The sequence below is a fragment of the Mesoplodon mirus genome, assembly GCF_964341445.2.
Source record: "Mesoplodon mirus genome assembly, chromosome: 18".
Taxonomy (NCBI): Eukaryota; Metazoa; Chordata; class Mammalia; order Artiodactyla; family Ziphiidae; genus Mesoplodon; species Mesoplodon mirus.
In genome coordinates, this window is record NC_138994.1 from 63,771,839 (window position 1) to 63,789,200 (window position 17,362).

General features: G+C 54.9%; 1 protein-coding gene across 3 annotated transcripts in view; it reads right to left on the reverse strand.

Annotated features, from left to right (window-relative positions):
* Positions 1 to 17,362, reverse strand: part of MSI2 (musashi RNA binding protein 2) — a 392,697-nt gene that overhangs the window by 21,838 nt on the left and 353,497 nt on the right. For all 3 annotated transcript variants that reach the window (XM_082603568.1, XM_082603567.1, XM_082603566.1), the window contains exon 11: positions 9,201 to 9,263. In XM_082603568.1, the coding sequence (XP_082459694.1) occupies positions 9,201 to 9,263 (63 nt within the window). The remainder of the gene's footprint in view (positions 1 to 9,200; positions 9,264 to 17,362) is intronic.

Below are 17,362 nucleotides of genomic sequence, written 5' to 3' on the forward strand. Positions count from 1 at the left end.
TTTATTAATGAGCATCCAGGAACAAAGGGCCCCTTTGTTTTCTGCGTTCTCTAATTGCACTGTAATTACTCAGCTATACTAAGAAGGAGGCTGGCTGCCTCCTGGAGGACTGATGGTTTATATTGTTGGAGAAGGCGGGCCCCACTCTGAGATAACATGCAAACTATCTTCCAAAGACTCCAAATCCTGCCTCTCATGGAGGAGAACTCCCCAATCAGGAAGAAGACTGAGGACACAAGGTCACATTGAGAAGCTAGAGCGAAGGAGGGGATATCCCAGGGAGGGTTAATGGGGTGTGGTTTCCTGGTGTTCTGAGCCAGCTTTGAACAGAGGGACCAAAGATGAAGATGGAGGGAAATGGACTGGCAGAACGGCCAGGGGCAGCGGCTGCCACGAGGGCACAGGGATGGGCACCAAGAGCCCCGAGCATGGAATGAACAGCAACTTGTTGGCAGAAGCAAAGGAGAACTGCTGGAGACGAAGGTGGGCTCCCCATGACGGAATGCCCTCCAGGGCCTGCCTTGCTCTCCTCCCCTTGCTCCAGACCACAGACCCAGCACAGCCCCAGGGATTAAGGGGTCAGGTTGTGCTTTGTTGGGCCACCGCCAGGTTGACCTTCCTTACTTGGTTCTGTCTTTACTGAGTTCCACTGCCATAAAGAATACGAGCCTCTCTCTCCCACCAATATGACTGTATCAATCGGGCTTTCAAGGTCTCCCTCTCACAGACTCTAGCCTGTCTCTACCTCTTCAAGCCTATATCCCCACCGCCCATTAGACAGCCTCCCACTGTCCCCCAACCAGCAGGACGTTGAGCCCACAGTTAATCAGCGAATGGGGAAGAGTAAAAGGCCCACGGTATCTCTTACTGGGCAGCTATATATGAACATTTCTGGAGTGTTTACAATTTCATGGTTTGTCACTTGTCCTTACGCCTCCCCTCTTGTCTCTCTAATCCACCCTGCTGTCTGGCTTGTCTAACAAACAAATCTGATGTCACTTCTTGGTTTCAGGCCTCTCGGAGGCTCCCAGTCACCTAGGTGAATCCAGGCTCTTTAGCACGGCACTAAGGGCCCCCTGCTCCGACTCTGCCCAGCTCTCTAGCTAGCTGTTGCCCTCAACCCCAAAGCATTTTATTTTCTAGTCAGAGTGAACCATTTGCAGGACTTCAAAATCACTCTGCTCTTCTGGTGGCTTTGCATAAGCTCTTTCCCCAGGCTCCCTGGGGAGCTCCTATCTGTCCTTTAAAAGTATAGATACTCGCTTCCCTGTGAAACCTTCCTCGACTTCCCCCCACAGCTCTGTGCTCCTCCTTTACTGGGCTTAGGCATCATATTGTAAGTACACATTAGTCTCCATGCTAGGCTGGGAGAGCCTCTAGGGCAGGGACTGTGCTCTGGAGTCATCTATGAGCTTCCAGGGCTGCCAGCATCAGTCTCTTTCTCCCCCTTTTATCAGTACCCAGATTTGCCTTTGGAAATCCATCCTTCTTCCACTGTGTTGGAGCTCCTTTAGCTCCTTTAGCTGGGTTTAGAGGGGTCAGATCCCACCCTCAGTGATTGCTTCTTGTAACCTAGGCCTTAACCAAATAGCACAAAGTTCTGGACTTTTGCTACAATTCTGGACCACCTGACGACCCTCTTCTAGACAGGGTAACGTGAAGCAGGAAACTGCTGCAGCCATTTTGCCATCATAGGAAACCCACAAAAAGACAATATAGAAATGAGAAGGAGGGCAAAGCTAAGAAAACTGCAGAAAATGAGCCCTGAACACACGAAGCTCACTCTTCCAATCCAGCTTCCAGGATGTCAGCCAATAAATCCCCTGTAATATTTAATCACACTGAGCTGGGTTTTCTGATACAGCCCAAAGCACCCTGAATCAAGGCCTAGGACGGTGCCTGTCACATGTAATAATAATTACTGTTGTTGAACACTTAATAAATATCTGCCGATTTAAACTCCACGCAGATGTGCCCTGGGTCTGGTTCTGAAATCTACATCTGAAAGGTTGGACTGTGAGGTCGTGGAGCCTGAGTCCTCAGCCAACACAGAGCTGGCGGCCGAGGCTGCTGGGCTTTCCCAGGATGTTCCTATATGTGCAGGGTGTCTGGGCAGCAGGTGAGTCCATCCGAACAAACATGGTTCCTCCCAGGGCTACTTAAAGGAGGCCAAAGACCTGGGTTCAAGTTCAGGGTTCTTTACCCTTGACCAAAGCCTCGCTAACCAGGTAACCAGCTGTGTGACCTTGGATAAATCATGTGACCACTCTGCAGCCCAGCTTTCTCATAAAAACAAACAAGTAAAATTGAGCCCAAACCTTCTGCCGTTCGGCCCATCTCACGGGGTAGCTGCGGTAATAGACAGGACAGCCTTAGCTCTGTAGGAACCCAAGGAACCATGAGGTACCCAGGTATGTGCCCCTTTGATGACTCTCACCAACACGTGGGTTCACCAACTTTTGGGGCTCCCCAGATCCTGCAGTGCCCCCACCCAGCCCAGAGGACAAGGAGGGGATCTGCCCCTCTGTATTGGGCTCTGTGTGCTGTTATAGAGCTCTCAAGGGCAGCATTCTTCCCACCCCTCCTCCAGACAGCAGGGCCTGTGCTCCCAAGCCAGCATGTGAGAAGGCCAACCAGCTCAGGGGGCGGGCCCGGATGTGTCACCCACTGAAAATAATTCCACTGATTTAGAAGACCATTAACATTCTCCCACTCCATTCACTTTAGGATTAACTTATACTTAGGTCTGGGCTTTGAGGCTAGTCACTAATTGCACTAGAGTTGATTTATCAAGCGCATGGTATTTCTATTACAAAATTATTGATTAGAGCTGATGTATTCTATCCTCAACAGAGTTGGTCCAAAAGCCCTTGGAAAATGAATGAAGCTGAGGTCAGAGGTGGGCAGCTCTGCACATTATTATAAATTCACTGGGGTTACTGAAATCCAACGCTGGACTCTTGTTTGTTTGTTTGTTTGCGGTACGCGGGCCTCTCACTGTTGTGGCCTCTCCCGTTGAGGAGCACAGGCTCCGGACGCGCAGGCTCAGCGGCCATGGCTCACGGGCCCAGCCGCTCCGCGGCATGTGGGATCCTCCCAGACCGGGGCATGAACCCGCGTGCCCTGCATCGGCAGGCGGACTCTCAACCACTGCGCCACCAGGGAAGCCCCAACGCTGGACTCTTTATGGGCAAAGTCCTGGCTCTCCCAGGAATGAAGATTTTAATGACAAACTGAGAAACAAGGTGCCCATGCCCGGAGCACAAGGCAGTGACTGGGAGATATATGTTCCGGGACAGTCTTTCAAGTATCTGGCTGTTTAGCAGTCCTAACAGGTCACAGATTTTCTCTCCCTCTGGGCTACTGTGCTGGCTGTATTCCAATGAGAGGGTGTCCCCATGACCTTACCCACAGATGGGCCACCTTGGGGTCACAGCCCCCAGAGGATGCTTGCTGCTAGCACAAGGGAGCCTCGGCGGGAAAGAAGAGATGCCTGCAGTGCAGCCCTGCACCCCACCCCCCTTCCCTGGACATCGGATTCTGCTGCCAGAGGCCCAGGAGGGCCATCTTTAGCAATCAAGGCAGCACGGCGATCCATTTTCCTTTTTAAATGAAGCTGACAGTGCCAGAAACAATGCATCGTGGGAAAAGGGGCTTCCAGTGGAAGGAATCTAGATTCTCGGACCACTGAAGGCAAGACGTGTTACCTGCCTTTATATGCCTTGGTGCCTGGCACAAAGCAAACCTTCAGTACAGGCTTGCTGAAAGCAACACCTGGGAACCCAAGGCTTGTGCCGCAACCGCTGCAAACAATGTCCGCATTCCTCCAGCAGCTGGAGGAGTGTGTGGACTCCCTCAGCCCCTAACACACAGGAGGCAAAGGATTTCAATGGGGACATGGAAAATGTCCTGAGATAAAAGTGGGGCAGGTCTGAGATCTACTCTTCTCCCCAAAGTGTTTATTTTATGGCTCAAGGTAAATGATTCATTCTATCCCCAGACTTGACTTTTACTTTTGCTCATTTTACTGGAACAGAAACTCAGGGATGTCCAGCCACAGGGCAGCAAAGCCAGACCCAGGATTCAGGCGGGGGTGGGGGGTGGGGTGGGGCTTTCCTGCTCTCTCTGCCTTCTGTGCCCACCCTCTTCTGCTGCTCCCCATTCTGGGTCAATCCCCCGCTTCAGCAGCCCCGAAGCCTGACAGTGCCAGCTTCTCCCTCTGCCATTGCCCACTCCTACCCCCATGAAGACTGGGCCAGAAGGCCGGCTCCTCCCAGATCTCCCTTCCTGGGCCTCGGGGCCCTCAATCTGGCTGACCTGCCGGCTCACATTCAATCCTGGTCCACCCCGACTGGGCCACATGCCACGGGCTACCATTTTGCACACTCTATGGGGACTTCCTGGGCTTCTGTCTGCTCTGATGATAGATAACTTGCACCCTGAACGTTCAGATCCCACCTGCATCCTGCAGCGTTGGGTCACAGCCACCAACCAGCCTGGCTTTAGGAGCAGGTCCCAGGTGGCACCTACTGCTTCATCTTCCACCAACTTACGAAGGTTAGGGACGCCTCCAAAAGCTCCAAGAGACCTCTGCACTGTCTTATGATGTGTCACCACAAATGGAGGGGAGACAGTGTGTCCAGAGATGGCTGACTGCACACGCCCTGAACCCAGGGCAGAGGCTGCAGGAGAGATGCAGGCACACTGTGGCCTCCTGTTTGGGTATTACAGGCCCCCTTCCTCTCCACCAGTCCCCTCCCCTCCCCTTACCTCCCCTCCTCATGAAGCTGTGTCAGTTATCTCCACAGCAGGAATGTCACCTCTCTCACCCCACTTGCCCTCCACCCTTTCTCCTTTTACCTTCACCAACCGTAAGAACAAATGCCGACCTTGACTAAGACCAAATGCATCCCCTGTCTTGAGATCTTAATCCCTTTCCCCATCATATTTCATTTCCCCTCCGACCATGTAGACAGGGCTGCCACAAGGACCTGAATCCTTGAAGGGCTGGATGTGAGCTGGCAAAGGACTCAAGAAGGAGTAGGGGGCTTGGAGGAGCCTTGCTGCTGGGCCTTAGGAAGTGAAAAGAGACCTGATCTGTTCAAGAACCATGAGGAAGACAAGAACAAGGAAGAACTGTAAGACTCCTTCCAAGCCCGATTCCATTCTCGTTCACTGTAGTTGGACACTATCAAGAGAGATCTCAGTTGGGGAGGCTAGAGCTGAGGGTGGTGACCCAGTCCTGGACTGGGGGAGCAGGGAGTGGGAGGGGAGGTGGTGGTGGCTGATGGCGGGAACATGGATCCAAGCCCTTTGGCAACATTGAAAATATGGAGCCCCTTCTCTTCCTGGCCCCCACGCTATCCTGCAGACAGCTGTGCTGTGCCGAGCTGTCCGAGGCCCTGTAATATCAACTCAGCAGTGCATGTTCTACAGCTACGGCTACCAGTACATCCACTACAGTGCATGCATTTAGTTCAGTCCCACAGAGACATACAGTCTAAGAACAGGCAGGGGTTGTGAAATGTTTTACTGGACAACAGGTGTTTCGGAGTTGTAACTAATAAAAAAAAAATCGAAAACGAAAGTGTACAGAAAAAGACATTTCTCGAGAGTTGGATATGAGTTTGTTTCTTGAACTGTTTCATCTGAACAAGCAAAAACATGCAAACCAGCTGGTACTAACAGGAAGCTGGACACTGAGAGAGGATTAATAGGTGTGGACAAACCTTCCCGCTGAGCGTGCTCAGAAGAGTGAGAGGAGGTGTGCAGATCCTAGTGTAAGAGAGGCGGGAGAGTATGCCTCAGAGACACTCTCACCGCAGCCCCAACCAAGCAAGAGAAAAGACAACAGAATATGACTCTCACACTCACCACCAGCGTCAGGAGCTCATGTCACTAGATGGGAACAAAGCTGGCAAGTGTAAAGCACAGTAAAGGGGTCCTGGCTGGGCTGGGGATGGGCTGGGGCCGGGGCCTGAGACTGATACACGGACCCACCCGCGATGCCACCCAGAAATCAAATAGCCTGGAGATTCGAACCATTTCCCTCACTTGTCGGGGGGGAGTCGTTTACCAAACTTGATTTAGGTTTGGGGGGAGGGGCATGATGGGGCCACTGGAACTGAATGGATACGATCAAAATAAACAAACAAAGTCTCGACTGAGCACAAGAAAAGATGACGTTTCAAACTTCCGGGTGAAGGTAAAAGAAAAGTGACACTGGTAGTGAAGTCGTCTAGGAGTCGCCGGGACCTCCCCCGGGGGTCACCTGAGCCCACCCACCTCAGGTCCGGGGCAGGCTGGCCCAGAGACGTCGGCTGAGGTGGTGCGGAGCTGCAGGCCCAGGGCCCTCCTACCCTGACACCGCAGCCCTGACGGATGCCGCTGTCCAGCTCATCAAAACCGAAGCTGCTTGCTTCCCACCCCACGGCCTCCGGCTGGAGCTTCCGCTCAGGAAGCTCCCCCGGCACGTCATAATAAGGAAGGGAAAACCCACGCAAAACTGCGGAGCCTGACAAAAGTGAAAGTGCAGAGAGGGCCTTCCATAGTCCACCTGATCCCTAAGCCAAGCCTGAGAGCCCCTGGGGAGCGGAGGCCCTGTTTCCCACTGTTCTGAGTCCCCGGCCAGGTTCAGCATGGGACCAAGCTCAAGGGCGGCACTCCACAGACTCCCTAGACCAGCTTCTCCCTAGGAGAGAATGCAGTTGAACTTGTAATGCCCCCCAACAGCCGAGGCTGCTTGGGGGGGGCTGGGGGGCTGAAGGAGCATCCCTGTCCCCGGGGGAGGAGCTGGGATGGGTGGGGCACGATTGCAGGAGGCGGTGAAGGTAGAGCAGGCAATCAGCCCTCAGTGAGCCCCGCTGCCGGCCTGGGCCGATGCACACCCCCCAGTAAGTCTGTGTAGCCCCTCCCATACATGCCAGAGTGCCACCCAGGGGCCACTATGACAGGTCAATAGTTGGCCATCCTGCCAGACGTGGAGTCCAGATCATTTTCTAGGGGGTGGGAGGGAGGGAGGGGAGAGTCCTTACAGGTCAAAGTGCACTAAGAGAAAGACAGCTGGAGATCCTCCTTCCCCAGCCTCGTAACCCTGCTCCAGGCTCAAAGAGGGGAGGGGGTGGGGGCCGAGCTACCCTGTCTACACGTGGGCAGGTGTCCTCCAGCCTGGGCAGTGTTCTGACTTTGGCAGGCACAGCCTGGTCATCACCCTCGGGCACACCCAGGCTTGCACTGGGGGGGGGTGCCCTACAGCTTCCTGGCCGAGCCTGCATCCTGGGGCGGGCACCTCCGAGCTGAGGATTTACTCCTTGTACTAACCCAGGCTGGTGTGGGCAGGGGGTCTGGGAGCACACTCCTGAAGAGAATTCACTAACAGTGCGGTGATGAGCATGGCTGACCTAGAATGGCCTGTGGGAGACTTTGCTCCTGATGGAAATGGCTACAAAGAAAACACCACTGATCCTGAAAAAAAAAGCGTGGTTGGAGATGGCTCTGACCTTTGGGGTTAGGAGTTAGAGGGGATGGGTGGGACTCCCGCCTGGCTCTGGGGGTCTGGGAGAGGGCAGGGTGGCAGAAGGGGGCAGAGACCATGGGGAGACCACTCTCAGACTCTCAAAGAACCCCATGCTGCCCTTTAAACTTGCCATGAAGTCAAGGAGGATGGGGGTGGGGAGAGAGGCAGGGTTAATTTTGGGTTAACGTTTAGTTTCATAATCCAAGTTACAATAAGAAAGAAACTGAACGGAGAAAACAGCAACCAACAACACTCAAAAACCTCAAGATGTTTCTTTTTTTGTCCCTTCCCCCAGGCACAGGTAGGACAGAGGCTTGTTTATAATGATCCCAAAAGCTCTCAAGTTAAAAAACCAAATGGAACAGGGAGACACTAGGCAGCTGTGCAACCCGCCCCCAGGGCAGGGGGACCAAGAGACACTGGCCAGAGGGCCGGTGGGAGCTTCGGAGGCCGGCTGGGCAGGCGGAAGCCGAGGAAAGGCGCCCGGTGCCCCCGCCCAGCTCTCTGGCTAACGCCCTCAGCAGCCCCCTGAGAATTCCCTGGCCCCTCCAAACAAGCCCCCAGCGGGTGGCTCAGGGGAGTGGGTCCTTTGTAGCTTGAGGCAGTGCCAGTTTGCATGGAACGGATTTTTTCTGACATCTCCAAAGGGCCGCACTGTGCCAGTCTCTTACCACCGAGGGTTTGGGTCTTTTTGGCGTTTGCCCTCTGGGCTTTTAATGCCCCATTTCCTGGTACCCTCAGCAGCACCTCCCTCCCCCGGCCCTCCTCAGAGCCCTGTTACATCAAACTAAACTTCCCTGGGTGCTCCAGCGCCCTGGCCGCGGGGTGCTGGGGGAGAGCTGCAAACCATGGCTCCCGGGTTTAGGAGGTGGGGGGCCTCTCGGTGGCCTGGGGGATGGGGGAGCACACAGCAGAAGCCCTGCTTGCTCAGGAAGGCAGAGGGCATCTGGGAGAGAGGGACAATGGCCCAGCTCCAGCCTGAGCCCACAGTGCCGCTGGGGAAAGGTTCCCAGCTCACCCCAAGGGTCCCAGACCCCCTCAAAGGTTGGATTTGGAGACCAAATGACCTGAGCAACCTCATGGGAGGGAACACCCCAATTCCCTTGGCGGCTAGAGTCTCGGAGCTCTCTGGTCTCGGCTCAGAAAAGAGTCTGGGATGGCCTGGGGGCTTCAGGAAGAGCAGCTTCACTCCCTGGGGTCAGGGTTGGCCTCACATTTGACCCGCAGGGACTCGGGGTTTAGCCCCGGATCAGCCAGCCCACTTGCCAAGGGCAGCAGGGGCCGAAGGGGTGGGTTGCTCCAAGGCCAGGACCACGTGGATGGGCTCTGAGTCTCCCTTGGCAAGCTAGAGCTTCTCTGGCTGGGTCAGAGACTCGAGGCAGGGGGCCTTGTGAACCAGCAAAAGCCAAGGAGGGAAATGCCCACGGGTGCCCTGAAGCCGGTTGTCAGGTGAAGGGGCCGTCCGAAGTCCAAAAGAAATCCATTTTTCTCTTTTGAGGGAGGGAATCATCATCTACCTTTGGTTTGCGGTCCCGTGACTGACCCCCCGCTGGGGCCGCCCCCCGCCCCCCTCCGGGCTGTGGTGAGAGTGGTGGGCGGACGCAGCCACACATCCAACAGGGCCTTTACCTTCCCCTGCACACTGGGCATGCCTGGGAGCCGCCTGGCCCGCACACCTTCCTACCTGATCCTCGAGCTGCCGCCACCGCTGCCGCCGCCACTGGTCCATAAGCCGCTGCCGGGAAGCCTGGCAGAGAGAGAGGAGCTGGGGTGAAGGAGGGTCCTGGAAAGGGCCACGGACAGACGCGTCTCACAGGCCACGTCCCCCGCCCCGACACAGAAGACAGGGGTGGGAAGGGATGTCCATGGGTCGGCCTTTAGGAGGGACATGGATCAGCGGCTCTCAGGCTTCTGGAAGGCACAGCATCTTTAGGTGTGTTTGATTGCCACACATTTGTCACCCGGGAAACTGGTTCTAGACGGCCCCCCAAAATAACTGAAGAGGATGCGGAGTAACTTCTCTTGAGAGCAGGGTGAGCTCCCTGAGGCCCCTGCACGGGCACCTTGGTGATTCCCCAGGGCTTGTCCAGAGCTGGCGGGGGCCGAGCATGGCCCGGTCACAGGCAGGGGTCCCTGTGGAGCAGTCAGCCCTGAGCCACAGGCAGGAGGCCCTGGGGGTGGCCTCTTGACACTACAGGCACCTTGGCCAGGAGACGGCTTAAGCCTAGCTGTTCTCCTGAGGCCTCAGGCTTGCTTGGCCATCTTGACTCCAGACTTCAGTGCCAGCAGTATCACAGCCCCAGGCCTAGGGGTGAAGCATTCCGGGGGTCCAGCTGGGGGAGGAAGTGTGGGGGTGCAGAGACCTACGAGGGGTGGGCCCGTGGCTCTGGAGGCACATTAGGGGGATTTAGATCTGGCTCTTGTGTCTGAGCTCCACCGTCCCAATCAAGCTGGCACTGAGGGTCTCCTGGGGGTTTTGATCTGACAACGCACCAGGCAGCAAGGCTGTCCCAGCAGTGGGACTAAACGTCAGAAGGACAAGGTGACCCAGTGTGGCTGCAGAGTGTCCAGGTGAAGGAAGAGGTGGGCAAGTCCCCTCCCCGGGGCTTCTTTCGGCCACTAGCATGTGCACGCACAGCCACGCCCTGGGACACACACAGACACACTCCCCCACGCATGGGACAACCTGCCTCCAAGCAGACGCTTGGAGGCCTGATCCCAAGACCCGTGTCCGGTGACTGTGGTTTTAAATGATGTGCCAGAAGCCAGCAGCAAACAGACAGCCCAACGGAGGGGCTCAGCGTTGGCCACTGAGCCTTCCAGATAAGGAACTGCTACAGGACGGACGAGGCGGGTAAGGGAACATGCACCGTGGAGGGCGGGGAGCAGGGGAGGAGAGAAAGGAGAGAGAGGGCCGTCCCCCAAACACAGCAAACTAGAAGCCCACTAAACTCTAAGACTATTGCCCTAGCTACACAGAACTACTGGGGAGGAAAGAAGTTCAAAAGGGAAGGAGCTATTCTAGAAACGTCAGGCTAAGCTACTTCAAATGCCAACGAAAAGAAACATACTTGCATTTAAATATGGTAATAGGGCTGTTGAAGGGGGAAAAAGAAAGATCCAGGTGAAATAAATGTACACGGCAATGACCCCTGCCAAGACCAAGGAAGGGACTCCCCCACCAAGTCCTCTCCCCATTTCTTCCAGGCAGGATCTAGATTTCTGAAGATGTGGGCGCCTGCGCAAAGTGCTGAAGGAAAATAAGGAAGAGGTCAAGTTATTTCTCCCCATCCCAACTCTACCCCAGGCTCTGCTGCAGGCCCGGCGCAGGGCTCAGGGGACCCTGAGGGAGAAGGAAGAGGGCGGGGACAGGGGGAAGGTCCTTATTCTTTTGTACTCTCTCACTTCTTACTTGAAACAGGTTTCCTTGGAAGCATGAAAAAAATGGGGGAGGGGAGCTGAGTCCATAAGGAGACTTCTAGCAAAAGCTCTCTGTTCTGGAGTTGAGTGCATTTTGGACAAAAAGTCAGAGAGAAAGAGAGAGGGAAGAGGGAGGGAAAAAAAAAAACCTTATCCAAGAAAGGAAATCCATTATCCCTAATCTCAGATAAAGGCTCCTGCTGGAGGCTGCTCAGCAGATACTGCTAAGGGCTGAATTTAAACTCAACCATCAAAACGGGGCTAAGCGGAGTGACAGGTGTTGGGGGCGGGGGAGCAGGGGAGGGGAGCCCCCCGGTGTGCCCAGAACCACAGAGACAGCCCTCACAGCACGCCCTCTGTGGCGACACAGCCTGCCGTCCCCCCCATCCCCCCTGCGCAGCCTGGCCTCCTTGGGAATCTCCTAAGGGGGGAGGAGAGAGCGCTGCCCCAGCATCCTGCCCCAGGGCTGTCTTTTTGGTCCACTTCCCCAGCTCCCTGCCATCCCCCTCCTGTCCTGGGAGGCCGCCCAGCCTCACCGGTCACCCCAAATACGTTCTCCAGATGACCTGGCAGCTAAGCCCCTAATGCTATTTCTAAGGCCAATGGGCTCTCCTTGGTGGCGGGGCTTGTGGGGGATGCGTGAGCACAGAGGAAAGGGGTGTGTGTGTGTGTGTGTGTGTGTGTGTGTGTGTGTGGGTGGGTGGGTGGGTGTGTGTGCTGGGGCTGCCCCAGCCAGGGGCCATCATGGGCCTACAGCTGTTCCCATGGAGTGCAGCCTGTCTCCAGGACGGCAGGAGGGACCTGAGGACCTGGAGGAGGTGGGAGAACAGGGAGAGCCTTGCAGATTCGGCTCCTGGTCCTGTTCTCAGCATCTCTCCCCAGGCCCTCAGGAGCCAGGGGTCACCTGCGGCAGACTCCCTCCTTGGGAAACCTCTTATTTTATTTTTGAAGGGATGGGGGTCTGGGTTGACCTGGCAGGGGGTATTCAGGGGATGACTGCAGGGAATTAGGCAGATCTGGCAGGGCTCAGGGCTTCTTGCTGGGGCTGAGGCCCAGGCAAGCGTGGCAGAGCCCCTGGTCCATGAGTGCCCGTGGCCACCCTAGCACCCCACTGCCCAGATGACCGTCCCCTGTCTGCTGCTGGGAATGCGGAGAAGGGCTCCCTCCTCAACACAGCCTGTCTGGCCAACACGTGAAGGGGGCAACCAGGCTTCTCCTCGTGAGGCAGGTTAGCCCAATAGCCAAGTGCACAGACACGAAGCCTGTCTGGGTTCAAATCCTGGCTCAGCCACTTACTAGCCGAGTGACTTTGCGCAAGCTGCCTTAACCTTTCTGTGCCTTGGTGTCCCCATTTGTAAAAGAGATGATGATATTAGTCAGAGATTAATAGATGCAAAGTGCTTAGACGAATGCCTGCCAGGAAGTAAGCTTCAACAAGTGTTAGCTCTCATTCTGATGAGGCCCATCAGGTCTCTGTCCAGCCATCAGCCCTGCCCTCAAGACGGGGCTCTCCCTCATGCAGGGCTATTCCACCTTCTCCGTGGTTGGCGACATGGTCAGATGGTCATTAGCACACAGGAGGCCTGAATTCCTACTGATAACAGTGGTCTGGAATCTTTCAGGATGTCCCAACTTCATGATGTCATTTTAGTGCATCTACATTTCCATACCTCAAAATTAGAATATGCGTTCCTTTCAGCTCTAACAACCGGGCCAAGCCGGCTGGCGTGACCCCAGTGGCTTAATACCTCCCATTTCTTAGCAGTAAATCAGGCAGCAAGGAGAAAAATGTTTTGCTAATAAAACCTCAGGACTTGAGAGCTATAGGTTGCCTACCTGGCGACTCAGGTGTTAGGAAGGTAGTATGGCCCTCCGGTTAGAGAATCTTGCGTTCAAAAAGAGGTTGCCTGGGTACGAAAGAATGAAGCACTAAATGGTGGAACTCCAGGCACGGGCAGGTGCCACGCCTCCTCGGAGCTGTCATTCAGACCTAAAGACTCAGTCTCACCAGTCTAGAGTTCCTCGCCCCACCAGTGCAATAAAAGAAGGATCACTGGGTTTGGCATCAAAGCCTGGCCGCCAGCCTCCGCTGCCCCCGGCTTGCTTTATAACTTGAGCACCGTGTTTCACTTTTCTGCGCCCCGAGTAACCAACTCCTGTCTCCTGTAAGGAGGTCAAGCCAGATGACCTCTCAAATCCCTTCAGCTCTGAGCCTGCAAGAGCCTGTCTTGCTGGTGTGAGAGGATGACAAACCCAAGTCTCTCTGTCACTGGAAAGCGGCGCCTCTGGGGCTGGCACTATCACACCTCTGGGGTAAGTAACTCATGTAAGTGAAAGCTGTTGCCATCGCACGGACAGTGAATGAGATGCTTTTCTGGACTTTCTGGATCTGTGAGAATTTAGTGCCAGTTAGAAGTCAATGGCACTTTTGGGTTTTTGGAGGCTTCTACGACACCACACCTACGTTTTATTGCTTCTGTGGCACTTACCCGTTTTTGCCTTACCTAAGCACAGTTATTTTTACGTGCACATCTGATTTCTCCTGCTGGGTGGCAAATTCTTGTAGGGTGGGGACCGAGTCCCATGTCCCACCTGGGACCTAGTCCAGAGTCTGTCCCACATTAGATTCTTGTGGAGCATCAGCTGGTATGATGATGGTCAGATGCCCTAAGGTGGTGGAGGAGAGCCAGGGCTGGGAGGCACTGCACTGGGTAAACTGAGCTGAAAAGGCAGCACTGCCTGCATGTTTAGCTGCCTCTCCACCCCCGTGACCCTGCAGCCCAGGGGCAGCAAACTCAAATGCCTACACGAGTGGGCCGGCAACAACAAGAAAGAGTGCCCTGCTCTGTCTAGCAGACTACCCTTACCACTGGCCGCTCACTGGACCACTTGGGGAGTTTTCACAAATGCTGAGGCCTGGGTCCCACTGTTGGAGATTCTGATTTATCTGGTTTAGGGTGCAGCCTGGACAGGGGGACCTTCAAGTGCTTCCCAGGTGACCCCAGGGTGCAGCCGAGGGGGAGAACCTTTGGTTTAAAGGCTTTCAAAAATTGCAAAAGGTTAAACTGAGGTGCCCATCTGCGTAGTCTGTCACCCACTAACCTTGTGGAAGGAAAGGCCCTCCTGAGAACACGGTGGAGAATCTGATCCTTGCGACCATCTCCTCTGAGATCCACTTCAGGGTCTCCGTTCAGAGCAGTGGGTTTCTAGCCTGGCTGAGGGAGCTTTAGCACACAAAGAACCAGGTAGGGCCTTTGTCTCTATCTTTTTAAAGGCCTTCCAGATAACTCTGATGCATGCAGAGATGCACAGGATTCTCTGTCGGATCAAGGGCAGAGAATCCTTGATTTAGAGGAAGTCTTGGGGTGTCCTTGGTTTTTAGTAGACACTGAAGGGCCCCACTGGCCTGTCCACCGCGGGGTATTAGGTCACGGACCTCTTACTTTGCGTCCTCTCCCCTTCCTGGCTTGAGAAGATGCCGCCTGGGATACAGTTCTGGCTTGGTCACTACTTAATCCTGTGACCTTCAATGAGTGAATTCCGAGGTTCCTTATGGCTCTGACAGGCTGTGATTTCTGAGGCGCATCTTTATAAAACTCTCCCTTATAACGTGCACTACCAGGAAAGACAATTTTCCCTACGTTGTGCTTGCTTTAAGCACACTCCACCCCCTTCCCCAGCACGCCCTGCATCTCCAGGAGGCATGTAGAGCTGCCCAGGGTCCCTCTGAGGGTGGGCACTGTCACCCACCTGCAGCTGCTCCAGGCAATTCCTCCTGCCTCCCTCTTCCTCTGATGCCTGGGCCCTGCCCCCAGAGATTCTGATGATATGTCTGGGTGCAGCCTGGACAAAGGAAACTTCCAGTGCTCCCCAAAGCATGGCCGGAGCTGAGAACACGGCTTTAGGCACTGCTTGCTGGGGTCCTGGGGAGGCAGGAAGCAGGAAGCTCTCCCTGGGGACTCTGGCCCGGCATCCTTCTCCAGGGGGGCCGTATTGCCTCCCAACAGAGAGCTGGGGCCCACAGTGCCCTTGCTCACCTAGAACTTTTGCAGGGACCGACCTCAGAGGCCTCCGTAACTCCCGACCCGTTCTCAGCCCCTTACCCGCTCAATAAATATTTATCGAGCACCTACTACGTGCCAGGCACTATTCTAAGCACTGGGGTCATAGCAGTGAACTAAACACACACACGCTCTGCCCTCACAGAGCTTCCAGTCACTAGTCCTGATGGGAAAGGGATCTCCAGCTGTGGGACCAGGCTGCACACAAACCAACTCCCCGGAAAGGAGAGAAAATTGGCTACCGAGAAGCAGGGTTTTGGGCTAAAGGGGAGCTCTGGCCACTCTGCCAGCGAGAAGGGGGGCTCTACCCTGGACCCACCTAGCTTGTAGCCAGGCCCCTGACTGTGTGTACTATAGGGTGTTCTCATAGCTGAGCTCAAGACGTGGGTGTGGCTACACCAAATCCTGCTTGGAGAGGGAAGCAGCGATCAGAAGACTCAGCCTTGCAGGACGGTGGAGGGTAGGGGGTGGCCATTCCAACGAATTCTTTTCTCCAAGATCCAGCAAACAAAAGGAAAGGGAATGGAAGCATTCCCATGGCTATGATCTTGACCTAGCCCCTAAAGGTCTTACCACTTCAATTCAGTTAAAAAAATCACCAGGCTAGGCCCTTGGTACACGTGACCGAGACACAGGTCCCTCAAAATTCTCTTCAGTCAGGACCCATTGAGCTGGGGGCAAATCCTTCCCTTTCTGGGCCCTAGAGAGTTCTAGCTTTGGCCTATCTGGGGCCTTGGGGACAAGGCAAGGTTTCTCTGCAGTGCTGGCCAGAGGGCCAGTATCAGGAATGGCTGATACATTACAAGTGCTCCGCCCTGGCTCCTGGCCCTAGGAGGACACTCTGTTCCGCACTGCTCTCTCTCTAGCAGGATTTCAAGGGTGAGAGTGGCCACCGGGAGTTCACTCCAAAGCCAGCCTTCGCTGCTCTGTGACGGCAGTCTGTGGCCCTGGCAGCCCAGGGACACCCACTTGCCTATAGAACAAACATCAGCCTGTCAGAGACCAAGACCAAGACCTTCAAAGGGTAGGCGTTTCAGACTGTAGCTTCTAAGGAGACATGAGCAAACTATTCTGAGAGTTTCTCCTTCTCTCCTGCACCACCCCTCCCCTCACTCTTCATAAAACTGCAATTTCTGCTTTGCAGACACTCTCCCACCTACCACCAATGGGTGTCAGGACAAGCCACTGGTCTGACCACTGGTCCTTCTAGAGCTCCCTGTGCAGATGGCTTTCTACATGTCCTGTTCTCAAAGTTTCAGATGTCCAATTGCCAGTTAAAGACTCAACATTTTGCATCCTCCCCGTAGGATCTCTCACTGAGCCATTTAAATCTAAATGGCCTAAACTCTCCTGGGCCTCCTCACTTTGTCTACTTTCCCCAGCTTCGTTCTTTATGGGCCTGTGCAAGGGCTTAGCACAGTTGCAAACACCAGCCCTATAGTACCCACTTCTGTGCACCAGGACAGCAAAACGTTCAAGTCTTGAGCACCCCAAGATTTTTTGCTGAAAGATCCCAGGCTCCCACCTTGGCCCCATCACTAGCTCCGTGAGTAAACTAACATCTGTGATCTCGAGCTCTCTCTCCTGTAAATGCAGAGTCCATCACTTTTTGACTCCTGAGACAGGCTATTTTAGGTGTTGAATTGGGCACTGACTGGTGGACCATGGGATGGTCAGGGGGTCTTGGGGGAGACTCCCGGGAGGTGAGGGGGAGGCATTCTGGGGGCTCAAGGCAGCTGCTATTTACCAACCAGTACAGAAATCATTAAAAATTTGAACAGGGGCTTCCCTGGTGGCGCAGTGGTTGAGAGTCCGCCTGCCAATGCAGGGGACACGGGTTCGTGCCCCGGTCCGGGAGGATCCCACATGCCGCGGAGCGGCTGGGCCCGTGAGCCATGGCCGCTGAGCCTGCGCGTCCGGAGCCTGTGCTCCGCAACGGGAGAGGCCACAACAGTGAGAGCCCCGCGTACCGCACACACACAAAAAAATTTGAACAGCCGGCAGATCACACCACTGCATGTCAGCCCTAGGTGACAAGGTGATGTGTAGAACCTCCTCCGTTCCTTTGTCTCCTCACCTTTAAAGCAGACGAGATGATGAGAAAATGATCGTTACACTGATGATAAGAAGAGCAGCTGCCACTGGGGCGCTTTCCACGGCCAAGAGGCTCCCCCCGACCATCTCAGTGGGCCCTCAGTGCAACACCCCCATGAAGACGTTCCTTGGTGAAGGACTCAGGTCCAGAGAGTTAAGGTTAACGGAGACCATGCACAACATGGCTAAACGCAAGGTGGCAAAAATCCCATCGCCCACGCTCAGTAGCTGTGCCACCCGAGACGAGCAGTTATGTAACCCTCCCTTGGCC